Below are 15,098 nucleotides of genomic sequence, written 5' to 3' on the forward strand. Positions count from 1 at the left end.
AACAGTCCCTTACCCTACATATAGAAGGAAAAGAACAATTAAAGATGCCATGATGATATCTATCAAAATAACTGGAAAACATTTAAAAACTCAATTTAGTGTACATTATTGACATGTGAAAAACACAGATGAATGTGTATTGAACATTTCTATAAGGAGGGCCTTCCAAGAGAATGATAAAATTCATGTTGAATATCTGATTGAACTAGGATACTATGAAGAAACATTTTATGAAACCCAATTTTAATAATGTCATTATAACTAAGGGAAGGAAGTTACACATTTGAATAACTTGCTTCTTTCTTATCTCCAACATTTAAAAGGGCATTCCATAACTACTTGGCTTAACTTTTCAGGTATGTGATTCCTTTGTTTCATTTCAGAGATTTTATTTCTACCTAGCCAGCTAGAGTTCTGCTACAAAATGATGATAGATTAAGTACAAGTAAAATATAGTATTTGTTCTCAGTCATGGAACAAATCTGAGAACATTACATTTCACTGCCTCTACCACATACCATAAAACATACATTTCCGTATTATAAAAATGTCCTGAGTATTTGTTTTAGTTAGGGGAAAAAGTGGTGATTATAATGGTAAAAGGTAAAAATTCTTTTGAAACATAAAATTATTTTTGAGAAAAAGTAGAGTGGAATGAGATAGGCATTGGGGAATGAAGGAACAGGATGCTAGCAATCAAGATTTAAGGGTGAATAAAAGTAATGGATGGTTTTAAGATTTACAACAAGATGCTTCATCCTTTCAAAGCCTCAAAATTCCAACCTACTTTCTGATAACCTTCAAGAATAAGGTCCTCCAAGACCTTTTTTAGAACTGTGTCCAAAACGTATATGCTTCCTTAAAATCTCAACTATTCCCCCAACTGCAGAAAGAACTGTGACATCTTTGAGAGTTCTGTCCTAAGACATATGAGCCCTGAAGTCTGACAATCACTTGATATACTTGATATCATTTTTGCCATAAAGCGTGTAATAAAGCAAAACCTTCATGAGATAATTATATTTGAAAACTATATAGCTACTCTGAAACATGAATGCAGGTTTTTAAAGGATTATTCACTAAATACCTCAATCCAACAAAGGTCTTACAGAGTTCCAAATTTCTGCCTCACCAAATGTTACAAATTCTAATAATGTCATTTATATAGACTGTTTATAGGGTTCCTGTCAAATAGATTAATCTAGGAATACTTAACTTGGGAATATAAAAGATCAAAACTATATCACCTCTCATTTCCCCTAAGAGGAAAAACTGACAATGGCTCTAAATATTTTGCCTGCTTTAAGACCATGACTGGAGCACTTGTTAAAAATAAAATTACTAAAGGGCAAGTTGGAGAATAGGTTATTAAAGGAGTTGAATAGTGTTCTTAAAATTCCAGTTTCTATTCTTTTGCATTTGCCAAGGAGATAAGATACCCAAAGCTAAAGACTATGTTTTGATGTAAGCTATTTTGATGTTTGCTGTTTTCCTAATAATCCTTAGGAACCAAATTTAAAAACCATGTATTATATAAGGAATCTCACCATTCAAGAGTCTTATATATCACTAAATTTGACCACTATTTTTTTATTTTAGGAAAGGGAAGATGGGGGAAAGGCAGAGCATGATAAAACAAGCACTTTACAAATGAGCACAATAGCACTACTAATCTAAGTACCAAACATTAATGAAACCCAAATCATAACGCTGAAAACTAAAAAATTAGACAAAAATTAAATGGAGGATTTTTTTAAATCTTTTATAGAACAGAAACCTTAGCTCATGTCTTCTGGTTGTCATCATCTTCCACTGAGCTGCACCTAAAACACAAAGAACAAGTAACAAGCAACTTTGTTTTTTAAGTAATATGTAACAGTTTCGAAGGCATAAGATGAACTGTTTCTAGTAGAAGTTAACTTAAATAAATATATAAAATGAAGCCATGAAAATCACCAGAAGCATCAAAATGTTAACTATTTTGAATGAAAATAACTACAAAAGACTTGAATATGCAGCATATTATCACCAAAATAAAGTAAATAATGGTGGGAAATCTCTACCCATTCCATTAGGTAGAAAGCTGCACCTGTGATGCCTCATTTACAAGGCTCACTCTACCTGAAGATGAGCACTGCCTTGTATTTAGTTTAGTTAGTCTAAACCGTGAAGAGATGGGGTGTAGATTCAAAGTTGGCTTATTATATCATCTATCGCTTTCCTGGCTGTAGTTCATGTCTTTAAGTGAAGCAAAACCCACCAGAAGAATGCTGCTATTCTGATTTTCCATTCTTGAATGCACCAAAATGTGCATGCTTGTTGTAATTAGTGCCTGGGTGAATAAAAAAATCCCATTTACAATTTTAAAATATTATTTAAGCCCATAAAATCTGATTACTTTCCATATTCCTCAGGGAGACAAGAATTAATCTTACCACCCAAAGGAAAAAGATTACATAAATTTCTGAAAATTCTCTTCTACCATGCTAAAAATATAAATTCCTTTGTGTTGCAAAACCAAGCTGATTTACATGATTTTTGTTTTAAACTGTTGCTAAATGTTTATCTACACATGCTGTCAGAAATAACCTTGTTAAGAAGGTGAAGCTGGTGTCTCAGCAAATCAGACCCCTTGGAGAAGGCGTTGAATGGCCTGTGCCCCGTTTTCCTTTTTTCTCTTTCCGCACCATCAAAAGGAAAAGTGAGAAAATAGCAGAAACATTAGTTAAATCCTGATTTTATACCCCCTAACCTACAGGAATTATCTCACTACACTGAAAGCTGACAATATTTGTAGAACTTTTTGATGAGATAATTAGGATCCTAATTAGTAATAAAATAATAAACTTTGGCTAGGCTTACATCTTTAGCAAATAATTCTATTAAAGACTTGAAGAAACAAAAGGTTGCTTTTAACTATTTATGGTTTACCTGACTTACCAGCACTGAAGACAAAAATTTTTAAAAATGGCTACAAATGCCTTGTTCACAAAAGACTTTATTATCTAGTGATGCATACTGAGAACATACAGAAATCTGCATGGCCACTTCACATGCAGTAGAACAATCTTCACTTTACAATAAGTGAGTGTCAACTGTTTTATGCAATAGACAACACTTTAAAGTCACATTCTTAAAGAAAAGCTTCATTTACAAAAGAAATAAAAGGTAAAGAAGCAATTACCGCTTTTAAAAAGCAGCTGCTTTGTTCAAGAGTGGAAGGTTTATGCCTGTATTGAAAGACAACATGATCACAAATAATGAAAACAATGAACAAATGAAAAGCACTTTTACCATAAAGCAGTACACTTTCAAAATGACATACAAATAGTTAAAAATTTCATTATGTTGTCTATGTAGCTTTTAAATATGAGGACTTTCAGAATTATGCCTCAACATTTGTAATTTAGTAAATGAAAACTACGCATTTTTTTCTATCTCACTAGGAACTGCATTTAACAAAATGTATATAAAGTCTATAGCAAGTTGATTTTTAAAAATTAAAGTTAATAAGAAACAGTACACTGAAGGCGCTCTATCCATCAAGCGCATACTCTTCCAATTTTAAATGTGATGAACAGAACAGAAATTGTAACTATGCCACAGTTGCAATGCCAAAAAATAAAACAAGATCAGGTATCACACATGCAGGGAATTCTGCCACAAAGCTAATATCCCTCATTTGTCAATTGTTCCAATAAAATAACATCTTAAAACACCAGTGATGTTGATGGTTTAGCTTACCTTCAGTGTACTGAATGTTGTACACAACCTGCTTTAAAAGAGGAGACCATCCCTGCAGGCAGGCTCAAGAAGGAACAGACCCCTTTCGGCAATGACTACACCAAGGGCATGCTGCTGTGGCCTGCACACACACACCTAGGAAAATGTGAATATAAACAGCATTTATGCTGGCCATTTTACCTGAAGACCAAAATGAAGCCAAGTCTGCTAAAAATAAATCAACCACCCAGCATTACTACTTATTTTATAACAAGATGCTTTTGTCTTTTATGTGAACTGCAACCATATACATTAGCACTATAATTTTGTGCAGTCTTGGCAGTTAAAACAGTTCTACAGTGAAATTTCACATAAGACACAAAACAGATTAACTAACATTTCTAAAAGAAACATCACCCTTGGTGTTAATTCAAATATAATCATGCTTCCTCAAATTTGATGGAGAAATATTTATAAGTTTATATACATTAATAAACTGCTGTGAAATTTCTTCAGTCTTTGTATTTAATTACTCAAACCATTGGAGCTTCTTCATCTCGTTTAAATTTTTTCCTGGATAAAGGCATGCTGTAGGGCCTGGTTGATGCTAATCCGTTTAGCTGGGTCCAACATTAGGATCTGGTCCAATAAGTCCTTTAGCTGGTGTACTTTTTTACGTTGGTCTTCAGGAAGTCGCTGGCACCCAATCAAGTCAGCCAACAGGTCCTTAGTTGGATTAATGGTGCTCATGACAGTAACTTTCTCCTAAAAATAATTTTTAAAATGCGTATCTCTAAATAAAGTTACTAAAAACATATAATACATCAGACTTTTGTCTACCAAAAATATTAATTTATAAGAATAACCATCTACTCATTTAGAACTTTTACGTGACTTCCTATATCCTGTTTTTTCAAGAAGCAATAAGAAAACCTAAATGAAAAGGGTTAACCATAAGTTACCTATGAGTTTTGTTTTTTTAAATCATACTATAATGTAATTTTATAAAAATAGTAACAGAGGAGCTCGATCCAAGATGGCGGCGTAGATAAACATCTGGGTTGCTGCCATCCACAACAATTTCCAAAACTACAACTAAAAGACAGAACGTCTATCACCCAGAACCATGGGAAAGCTGGCTGAGCAGAACCTCTACAACTAGACTGAAAGAGACGGGCGCAATCAGGGCACAAACGCTGAAAAAACTGAGGTACGGGGAGCGCGTGTGCGAAACGGGCTGGCGGCGGAACCCAGCTGGAGGCGGGCGTTGCTTTCTTCAATCCGAAGAGAGACAAGCCCCCAATCTCTCTGAAATCCAGTTTCTGGGGAGAGACTGGGCTGTCTGCCATCAGAGTGGAGAGTGAGGGTGGCTTTCTAGCAGAGCTGCGTGGAGGTAGAATTGTTGGCAGCGCCGGGTGCTAGACGCAGAGACACGGTTGGAGGTGGCTCAGGGCCAGCCATCGCTGTTTGCCACACCCTAGCCTAGTGATGCCCTGAGACTCCGCCCTGCATAATCTACAAACACACCCAAGCTCCTAGCAGCGGCTTTTGCATATGAATGGCCTTCTCTATTGCAGTTTAAACTAGTAAACTTGCAACCCAGTACAGACAGCTCCAAAGCCTCCAAGCTCCAAGCAGGGAGGAGAGGACGGCAGTTCCCACTGTAGTTCCTGCAGGGTGGCCTCAGACAGCAGCTGAACTGCATCCCATTGGAGTTCCAGAAGCCAGTATATCTAGTGGTCAGTGTGAGACACCAGATTTCAACTCAGGAGGCGGACTCAGTGAGCACCAAAGCCCCACTGAAACAAGCCCTGTACCATAAGCGTGTCTCCAGCAAAGCAGTGCTTCCATTATAGACACAGGGGGTCCTCACAGCCAATTGGCCTGGAGGTCAATTCCTCCCAGTGACAACAACAGCAATCAAGGCTTAACTACACCAAGACTTTGAACTCAGCCCACAAAGGGGTGTACCAAGAGCGACCACCTAAGGTGATTGGGGAAGCTGAGCTACCGGCCCCTATAGGTCACTGACCGCACAAAGCCACTCCATCAACACAGGGAGGCAGCCAAAATGCGGAGACACCGAAGCATGTCACAAATAGGAGAGATGGAGGAAAGTAAACTACTGGACGACACAGTGTTCAGAACCACATTTATAAGGTTACTCAAGAATCTTCTAAAAACCGCTGAGAAACTTGAAGAGACCTTCAAGGACCTTAATGAGAATACCAAAAAATTGGAAAAGGACCAGTCAGAAATTAAGCATACACTGTCTGAAATAAAGAATATACAGAAACTCAACTGTAGATCACCATACCCCAAGAGTCAAACCAAAGATCTGGAATATGATGAAGCAAAAAACATCCAACCAGAGAGGCGGAAAGAAAGAAGAATCCAAAAGTGTGAGGATAGCGTAAGGAGCCTCTGGGACGGCTTTAAGCGTACCAACATCCGAATTTTTGGGGTGCCAGAAGAAGAGAGCAAGATACTGAAATCCTATTTGAAGAAATAATGACAGAAAACTTCCCCCACCTGGTGAAAGAAATAGACTTACAAGTCCAGGAAGTGCACAGAACCCCAAACAAGAGGAATCCAAAGAGCACCACACCAAGATACATCATAATTAAAATGCCAAGGGCAAAAGACAAAGAGAGAATCTTACAAGCAGCAAGAGAAAAACAGTTAGTTACCTACAAGGGAGCACCCATACGACTGTCAGCTGATTTCTCAACAGAAACTATGCAGGCCAAACGGGAGTGGCAAGAAACATTCAAAGTGATGAACAGCAAGAACCTACAACCAAGATTACTCTACCCAGCAAAGCTATCATTCAGAATTGAAGGTCAGACGAAGAGCTTCACAGAGAAGAAAAAGCTAAAGGAGTTCATCACCATCAAACCAGGATTACATGAAAAGCTGAAGGGTATTCTTTAAGAAGAGGAAGAAGAAAAAAAAAGGTAAAGGTAAAAATTATGAACAACAAAAAGACATCAAATACATACCTACCAACAAGTGAATCTAAAAATCAAGTGAATAAAAAATCTGAAGAACAGAATGGACTGCTGAATATAATAGAATCAGGGACATAGAAAGGGAGGGGACGGACAATTCTCAGGGGGAAGGGGGTCTAAGGGGTGCAGGAAGAGATTGGACAAAAATCTTACACCTATGGATGAAGACAGTGGCGGGGGTAAGGGTATGGGATGGGGTGGGGAATCAGGTGGAGGGGAGCTATGGGGGGGGAAAAAAAAAGAGGAACACATGTAATAATCTGAACAATAAAGATTTATTATAAAAAAATTTAAAAAAATAGTAACAGAAACTCTAAAACTTAGTTAAGTATTTAAAATCTGAGAATTCAAAAATATTGTTAAGTAATTTAAAATAGCATAGTAAATACTTGCTGTTAGAACTGTACTTTTACTACCCTCAAGTGGAAACAGATAGACATGTAAACGAGTTGATACCATGAAGTGGTAAGTGCTCTAACAAAGTTAGGGGCATCCTATATACTAAAAGCTTAATAAGCTAAGTGTCCGGTCATCTTGTCATCTGTTCAACCAATCAAAGCGTAATATGCTAATGATATGCTAAGGCCGCTCAACCGCTCGACGTGCACTGACCACCAGGGGGAAGACACCAATAAGTAAACTTGCTGCTGGGGTCCGGCTGATCGAGACTGAGGAAGACAGGCTGGACATAACCTGGAGTCCCCCTTTACCCCCCCTCCGTAGTCCTTCCCCGGCCCTGATCGTGCACCGGTGGGGTCCCTCGTCCTGGCCTGTGCCCTCTTGCAATCCGGGACCCCTTGGGGGATGTCAGAGAGCCAGTTTCGGCTCGATCCCGCAGGCCAGGCCGAAGGATGCCACTGGTGCACAAATTCGTGCTCTGGGCCTCTAGTATAATATAACGGGGCCAAAATCAAGAAGTCCTTACTTCAACCTGAAGGTTTTGGAAAGGCTCACACAGAATGTATATTTCACCTGAGGCTTGAAATAGAATAAATTGAATACATATTCTTTTTTAGGTATGAGGAAATACAGGAAACCAATAAGATGAGGATGGTCTGTGAACAGAGATCTGAAACGTCATGCCCTTTAGCTAACTGCCAAGTGTGGAATGGTAGGGTTTACAGAGTTCAGTGAAGAGAGGGCACACTGTTGAAGATGGCAGAGTTCATATCATAGAAGACTTAGTTTGTCATTCTGAGAAATTTAAATATATTATCTTCTAGGTAACAGAAAGCCAATGAAGGGTTTTTAAGCAGGGAGAGTAACATGATCAGATTTGTTTTAAAAAATATCACTATGATAGCAATATGGAAGGTAGACAGATGGTGGGCCAGGCCAAGAAAGTGATCCGAAAGAACAGATGAGAAGGTCCTAAATATGACCTATAATAAAAAATAAAACTCATACTACACAAACATTTTTAAATTTCTTCATCTTTTTTCATAACCTGATGCATTTTATTCAGGAGTCAGCCAACACCAAAAAGAAATTATTTTAATGTTTCAAAATATTCACAGCTCCTAGTATGACCCAGGTCATTTGTTAACAATAAGATAATCATTTAATCTTGCACACTTAAAAGAGACTTACCCTCTCTGTTACTTTATCAACTTCTATGTACATGAAATTGAGGTTTTGATCAAAATGTTGGTCTTTGAATACACCTTTCCGAATCATCTGGAAATAAAACAAAATAAAAAAACTTAATTTTTGAACTTATGCAATAGTCTGGCTTACTAACAATTTAATACAAAACAAGTCACAAAAATTTAGTCTCTTTGCGTTTACTTTCTCTTTTGAAAATGATCTCGTATTTCTTGCTCTCAAGAGTTTAACTCGTATTTCATTTTTTTAAAAAATGTATTTTTACTGATTTAGAGAGGAAGGGAGAGGGAAAGAGAAATAGAAACATCAATGATGAAAGAGAATCATCACTCGGCTGCCTCCTGCACACCCCCTACTGGGGATCAAGCCCACAACCGCAACCCCAGGCATGTGCCCTTGATCAGAATCAAACCCGGTACCCTTCAGTCCACAGTCTGACACTCTATCCACTGAACCAAACCAGCTAGGGCAAGAGTTTAACTCTTTTAAAAAGCAAATAAACCCTAGCCGGTTTGGCTCAGCGGACTGAAGGGTCCCGGGTTTAATTCCGGTCAAGGGCACATGCTCGGGTTGAAGGCTCAATCCCCAGTAGGGGGTGTGCAGGAGGCAGCTGATCAACGATTCTCTTTCATCATTGGTATTTCTCGCTCTCGCTCTCCCTTCCTCTCTGAAATCAATAAATATATATTAAAAAAATAAAAAGCAAATAAAATTGTCGTGCCTAAAACAACTTAATAATATGAAATTATTTCCCCAGGCAGTGGCTTAAACCAATTATGATATGAAGTTGTGCTTTCACTATTCCAAATTGAGGATTAAGCAAAGACTTAAAATCATTTGTTCTTAGACAGGAAAACGATTACACAATTGTGACCCTTTCTATTGGCAGTTAAGAAACCTAATGACATTTTACAAATTATGCTCGAATAGCTCTAAAATGAAACAGATTAGATCTCAGTTAAATAAATACCAACAGCTAATTTCTGTGTTGTTTATTCTAAATAAATCCAACATAACATAAACTGAAATCACAAAAGTCTAAGATACGGCTCTCAGACATTTTTATAAATATCTAAAGTTCTTGCTTTGTGTTCATCAAACAGAAATTGATATGATAGCTGAAGCACTAAGAATGAGTTTTATGTCAGAAAGATGTCATTTCAAGTGAATTTTCTTGATACCTTCCTTTCCCAACTAACTTCAAATCTTTAATAAACTGATTGCTATCAAGTTCCTCTTTCAATTTTTACCCTTTCCTTCTTTCCTTCCATCTAACTAATCTGACCTGCATCTTTTTTCATTTCAGCTCTCAAGCATGTTCATGCTGTTACCAATAAGGGTGTGCTCCCAAGAACACTGTTGCTTTTGGAAGAACAGACACATGAAACATATATGGTGCTTAACAAATTTATATTCATCAATATATGGTGCTTATATTCACCACGTATATGGTGCTTAACAAATTTATATTCATCAATTCTCTCTTCCTCAATTACAATTCTACCCTAAACTATAGGTCCCTATCATCTGCTTAATACAAGAGAGTAGAGAAAAACATAAGACAGACTTTACAGGGGAAAGGAAAAGAGTTCTCTTCTCTTTTGATAGTTCTTGGATCATTAGAACCACTAATAATGAGAAGGAGCTAAAGGAATCAGAGTAGCCACATACCTGCCTCTCTCAAAACATTTTATAGCCATTAGTGATGAGTTAAGGGTCAGCAATCCGCCAATCTATGGGAAACTACTGTTGAGATCTTCAATAAATACAAGTTCATATTAATGTCCTACCTTATTTGGCATTTTTCCTTTGAGATCCATGGCGAGCTTCAACATATGGTTATTGGTTTTGCCAGGAAATAAAATTTTTCCAGTATATAGTTCATATAAGGTACAACCTACAGACCACATATCTATGCCATAGTCATAGCTTTTACCTATAACTGAAAAAAAAAATAGAAGTTAAATATATGATAAAAACAATCAACTACTATTTATTTCCATTAATGGGGTATTAATTGTAGCTTGAACTATATACCACAATTTTAATAACTGACTTTTGGCATTAGTTTCATGTTCTTTCCCATTAGTTCTTAATAGAACCACATACTTATAACCTAAAAAAATGAGGAAGTGGGGAAGGAATTGAAGGGGCAGAGAAAAATGTATATTTATTCTTTTATCATTTCACCTTTGGTGGAGGTGCAATCAGCCTCTTCCAAGGAGAAAAAACAAAGGTCCCACACAATTCATATATTTGATAATCAGACCTTGAGTACTCAAGAGCAATCTTCTAAAGTCAAGGATTTTCACAACTGTTTTTGCTACTCTTGCCAGACAAGACTAAGACTCCTATCCCAATTACCATCATTCCACCTGAGGAGGATGAACTTGTTACGGTTCCCTTCCTCCTGAATGACCTCGTGCAGCTGCTAACGTGCGATGAAAACAGTACTGAGACATTAAATATGCCGTTTCCACCACATATGATGGCCCAGGTCAAAAACCATTTGAAGAAACTTACTGATTTCAGGAGCACGATAAAATCTACTGACAAGATAAGGAGTTATGTCATTATCCGCAACATGTGAAGCCGACCCAAAATCACAGAGCTTTAAAATAGTTTTTGATTCATTAACCTGAAAAACATTTTATCATGGAAGTTTAATTCATGCCAGGAATAATTAAGACAAGTAATCAGATAAAAATAATTGGCTTTGAGAAGTTATTTCCAATACTGAGAACGAAGTCACTCTTTTTAAAATTCCTTTTTATTTTAAACCTCAATTTCCTAATTATGAAAAATTAAGGGCTACCAAATATTTGATTATAATTAGAAGAACTTTTCTCAGTGAAGAAATATGAAATAATACCTAGTAAAGTTAATTTTAACCAACACTATTTAGAAAAGGATGGGGCATCTTCTAAAAATCCCCAGAACACCTGCATAAAGTCAAGTTACTATATAAAGGAACACGAAGACATTCATTAATAAGGGCTTAGACTTACATTAACTTTCATTTGATTTAAGTTAACTTTCAGTTGCCAAAAAATTATGATGGCAACAAAAGCAAAATGCTTCAGATTAAATTTGGACAAAAACAATAAAAACATTCATCGGAAGCTGCTAAGAGCACCCAAATTTAGCAATCATTTCAAGTCTAAAAATTATTAAATCCCTTAAATATAAAGAAGGTATTAGTTAAGAATATGTTAAATATACTTGGCAAAACTGGTAAACATGAACTCTATATTAGTCATTTGTTTCTTTTGTCCTTTGTAAATACTTCAACATACACAGTAACAGTGACATCTGCTGAGAAAGGCTGGAGCTGCTCCCATGACTGCTGCCACTCATGAGTCAGAAGCATGTTCAGGATTAACAAGTGCAGATAATTCATATTCCAGAGTCCCTTCCCCCCTTCAAAAGAGACACACACAAATTCCGAGTTGGGACTTGATCTTGGCCTACTGTTCCCACCCAAAAGAAACATAACGCTTTAAACAAATAACCTTAGGTACTCTCTACTAGGATGTTGTAAAGCTTGATCAATGTTACAGACTGGTCCATTAAGATGATATCCATGGAATTAAGTTAATGACAGAAATTATTATTTTTAACTGCCACATCCATATCTCTTCATCTGGGGGATCAAGAAAACAGGTATCTTCAAAAGGAAAAGTACTTTCAAAGCTTTTAAAAGTATAATTTGCATTCAGCTACTTAAGAATGCAGTTGCAATACCCATAAATAAAACCAGAACCATTTTAAAATAAGAAATCTACCAGTGGAACTCTTGGTCTGGCTAAAATGCCTTAAATAGTAGCAGGCTAGCCACACTTATGTGCCCTTTATTTTGGCTACACAACTACTACCCCCTCGTGAGGAATATGGTACTTCTACCACACTAGAGGCTTAAAGCTTTAGATTTTCATTCAATAGCTCCATGGGGTCTCTGATATCTATTTTTTCCTTCTTCAAGAAGAAGGGAAAATATTCAATTTCAGAATCCAGGTGAAATCTAGTTTAGCATTAACTCAAAGAAAAATAAAGTTTTAAAAGAGCTTCGCCCTGACTGGTTTGGCTCAGTGCATAGAGCTTCAGTCTGCGGACTCAAGGTTCCCAGGTTCGACTTCCGTCAAGGGCATGTACCTTGGTTGCGGGCACATACCCAGTAGGAAGTGTGCAGGAGGCAGCTGATAGATGTTTCTCTCTCATCAATGTTTCTAACTCTCTATCCCTCTCCCTTCCTCTCTGTAAAAAATCAATAAAATATATATTTTTAAAAAAGCAAGAGCTTCTAACGTACTAGCAGGTTATTCTTTAATCTCCATGGTGGTTACACAGATGTTCACAGTCTAATTATCTTTAGACTGTTTATATTTTATACATTCTTTCATATGGATGGTATATTTCACAATTTAAAAATGAGAAAGAAAAAAAATGGAGGTAAAAATCAACGATGAAGTTGACTAGGCAAGTCTACAATTCATTCATAATATACCTACTATTTCACTGTAATAACTCAGCTCCTCTAACCAAGTTATATTATGCTAGAGGCCCGATGCATGAAATTTGTGCAAGAGTAGGCTTTCACAGCCACAGGGGCTGCCTGGATCCCTCCCTCATAGCCGCAGGCAGCTGCCTCAATCCCATGGCTGCAATCCCGGCTTTGTCCTTCCGTCCAGTCTAATTAGCATATTACACTTTTATTATTATAGATATGTAATACATTATAAACTCAGAATAAACATATCAAAATGGAATGCCTCATTATTAATGTGATAGCATGAAAGGAAATACTCTAATCGAATCATAATTTTTCTCAAGTGTGGAACATGTGATTAGAAGATAAACTTGGAATTAACCACATTGTGCACATGCCCCAACTCTGAAAACCTTAGAACAGGGTGAAGAAATGGGGCCAGGGAGGGAAAGAGTTTGTGTGTGCATTAATCACTCCACTATGACAGTATGTATTTCTAAATTTCAAAAACATAAAATTATACTATAAATTTGCATGTTACCACATCTGAAGTCTTAAGCCCTGATGGGGTACCAGTTCAAGACAGCCCTAACTCAGTGGTTACAACATCAGCCCAAGCACTGAAGAGTCGCAGGTTCAATTCCCTGTCAAAGGGAAGTACCTAGGTTGTGAATTTGCTCCCCACCCCCTGCCTCCCATGCAACATGTAGGAGGCAATCAGTCGATGTGTCTCTCTTGCCTGATATTTCTCTCTCTCTCTCCTTCCTTCCTTCCTTTCTTCCACTCTCTCTGAAAAGCAATGGGAAAAATATCCTCAGGTGAGGATTTAAAAAAAAAAAAAAAAGATGTTAAGACAGTGAAACATGCCTTTCAATAGGCATCTTTTAGGAGAGTGAGCTTTACTGTGTTTGGGCTCCCAGAAGGCACTGCTTCTAAAGCAATCCTATATAATAAAAGCCTAATATGCTAAATGTCTGGTCATCTGTTCAACCAATCAAAGCAATGATATATGCTAATGATATGCTAAGGCTGCACAACCGCTAGCTACGACTTGTACTGACCACCAGGGGACAGACAGTCGCCTGGTCAACCAGTCGCTATGACAAGCACTGATCACCAGGGACCAGATGCTTTGACCAGTAGGTTAGCTTGCTGCTGGGGTCCGACGATCAGGACTGAGCGAGACGGGCCAGACAAGCCCGGGAGCCCTCCTGCGGTCCCTCCCTGGCCCCAGTCATGCACCGGTGGGGTCCCTCAGCCTGGCCTGCGCCCTCTCACAATCCAGGACCCCTCAGGGGATGTCAGAGAGTCGGTTTCGGCCTGATCCCACAGGCCAGGCCGAGGGACTCCACTGGTGCAAGAATTCATGCACCGAGCCTCTAGTAAAGAATTACTCCTGGACACCTTTAAACTCATCTTCTTATATCAGCTTAAGGCAATTCTCTTAAATGTCCCAAACTCCATCAGTCTATAAAATTCCCTTAAATGTTCTTATCTCCATTAGCCTACAAAATTAAAAAAACAAAAAAGTGTAAACACACCTTATTTCAAAACAGCAAAACATGCAGCACTTTTTTTTCACTACCAGAGGAAGACCATCATTACTATATTAAAGCACTCTTGGGATTTGTGTGTACTCTAAATCCACAATAAAAAGGAAAAATTTGGGACAGTGGCCTATCTTCTTTCTTTATACTTTAAAATTTCATGGCTCAATTTCCAAAAAAGTAAAAATTGATCATTTGTAATAGGTAATAAATATATCTTTTAAGACGTTACTTCTAAAATAATACAGTGGTAATCTCACATTACTGAAAAGAAGATACATGAATGTACAATGCAGCCTTAACTGTTTCACTTACCAGGATATTGTCTGGCTTGATATCAGCATGTAGAATATTGCATCTTTTAAGGAGTTTCAATGCCAAGAACAACTGCTGACTGTAGGATCTTACAGCTTTAATATGAAGACCAACATCCTTACCATATTTTTTTAACACCTCTCGTAAATTCATGCTTTTAGGAGAGAGAAAGAAAGGTAGGGGTTAAAATGCAAAATGGACATTTCAAAAAAGCAAAAACATTTAAGCATAAAGTAAAATCAAGCCCAAAATACAATTACAATGAAATATTCTGTTCAAGAACACCTCCTCAAATATTTGATAAATTATTCTACAATGAAATGAGAACATATGAAATTATGTGTACATAACACACTTTTCCAATAAAACTTAATTTTTAAAATAAATAGAAGATATGCAATGGTAAAATCT

The 15,098-nt window shown here is 37.2% G+C and overlaps 2 protein-coding genes across 5 annotated transcripts in view; one reads left to right on the top strand and one right to left on the bottom strand.

The window, feature by feature from the left end:
- Positions 1-9,786, top strand: part of FAM217A (family with sequence similarity 217 member A) — a 31,727-nt gene extending 21,941 nt beyond the window's left edge. For both annotated transcript variants that reach the window (XR_008557123.1, XR_008557124.1), the window contains one exon: positions 9,646-9,786. The gene's annotated coding sequence lies outside the window, so the exon portion shown is untranslated. The remainder of the gene's footprint in view (positions 1-9,645) is intronic.
- Positions 3,811-15,098, bottom strand: part of PRPF4B (pre-mRNA processing factor 4B) — a 57,638-nt gene continuing 46,350 nt past the window's right edge. Inside the window, exons 11-16 of one of the 3 annotated variants that reach the window (XR_008557122.1) lie at positions 14,688-14,841; positions 10,863-10,977; positions 10,130-10,281; positions 8,325-8,411; positions 4,211-4,488; positions 3,815-3,879 (exon numbers count right to left, since the gene is read on the bottom strand). Coding sequence is in view for 2 of the 3 variants with exons in the window: in XM_028130191.2 (XP_027985992.2) it covers positions 4,285-4,488; positions 8,325-8,411; positions 10,130-10,281; positions 10,863-10,977; positions 14,688-14,841 (712 nt within the window). In the remaining variant the exon portion in view is untranslated. Of the gene's footprint in view, positions 4,489-8,324; positions 8,412-10,129; positions 10,282-10,862; positions 10,978-14,687; positions 14,842-15,098 lie in introns of those variants that run through there. The other 2 variants (XM_028130191.2, XM_028130202.2) reach the window with 2 other exon arrangements.

This window comes from Eptesicus fuscus, chromosome 9 (assembly GCF_027574615.1).
Source record: "Eptesicus fuscus isolate TK198812 chromosome 9, DD_ASM_mEF_20220401, whole genome shotgun sequence".
Lineage (NCBI taxonomy): Eukaryota > Metazoa > Chordata > Mammalia > Chiroptera > Vespertilionidae > Eptesicus > Eptesicus fuscus.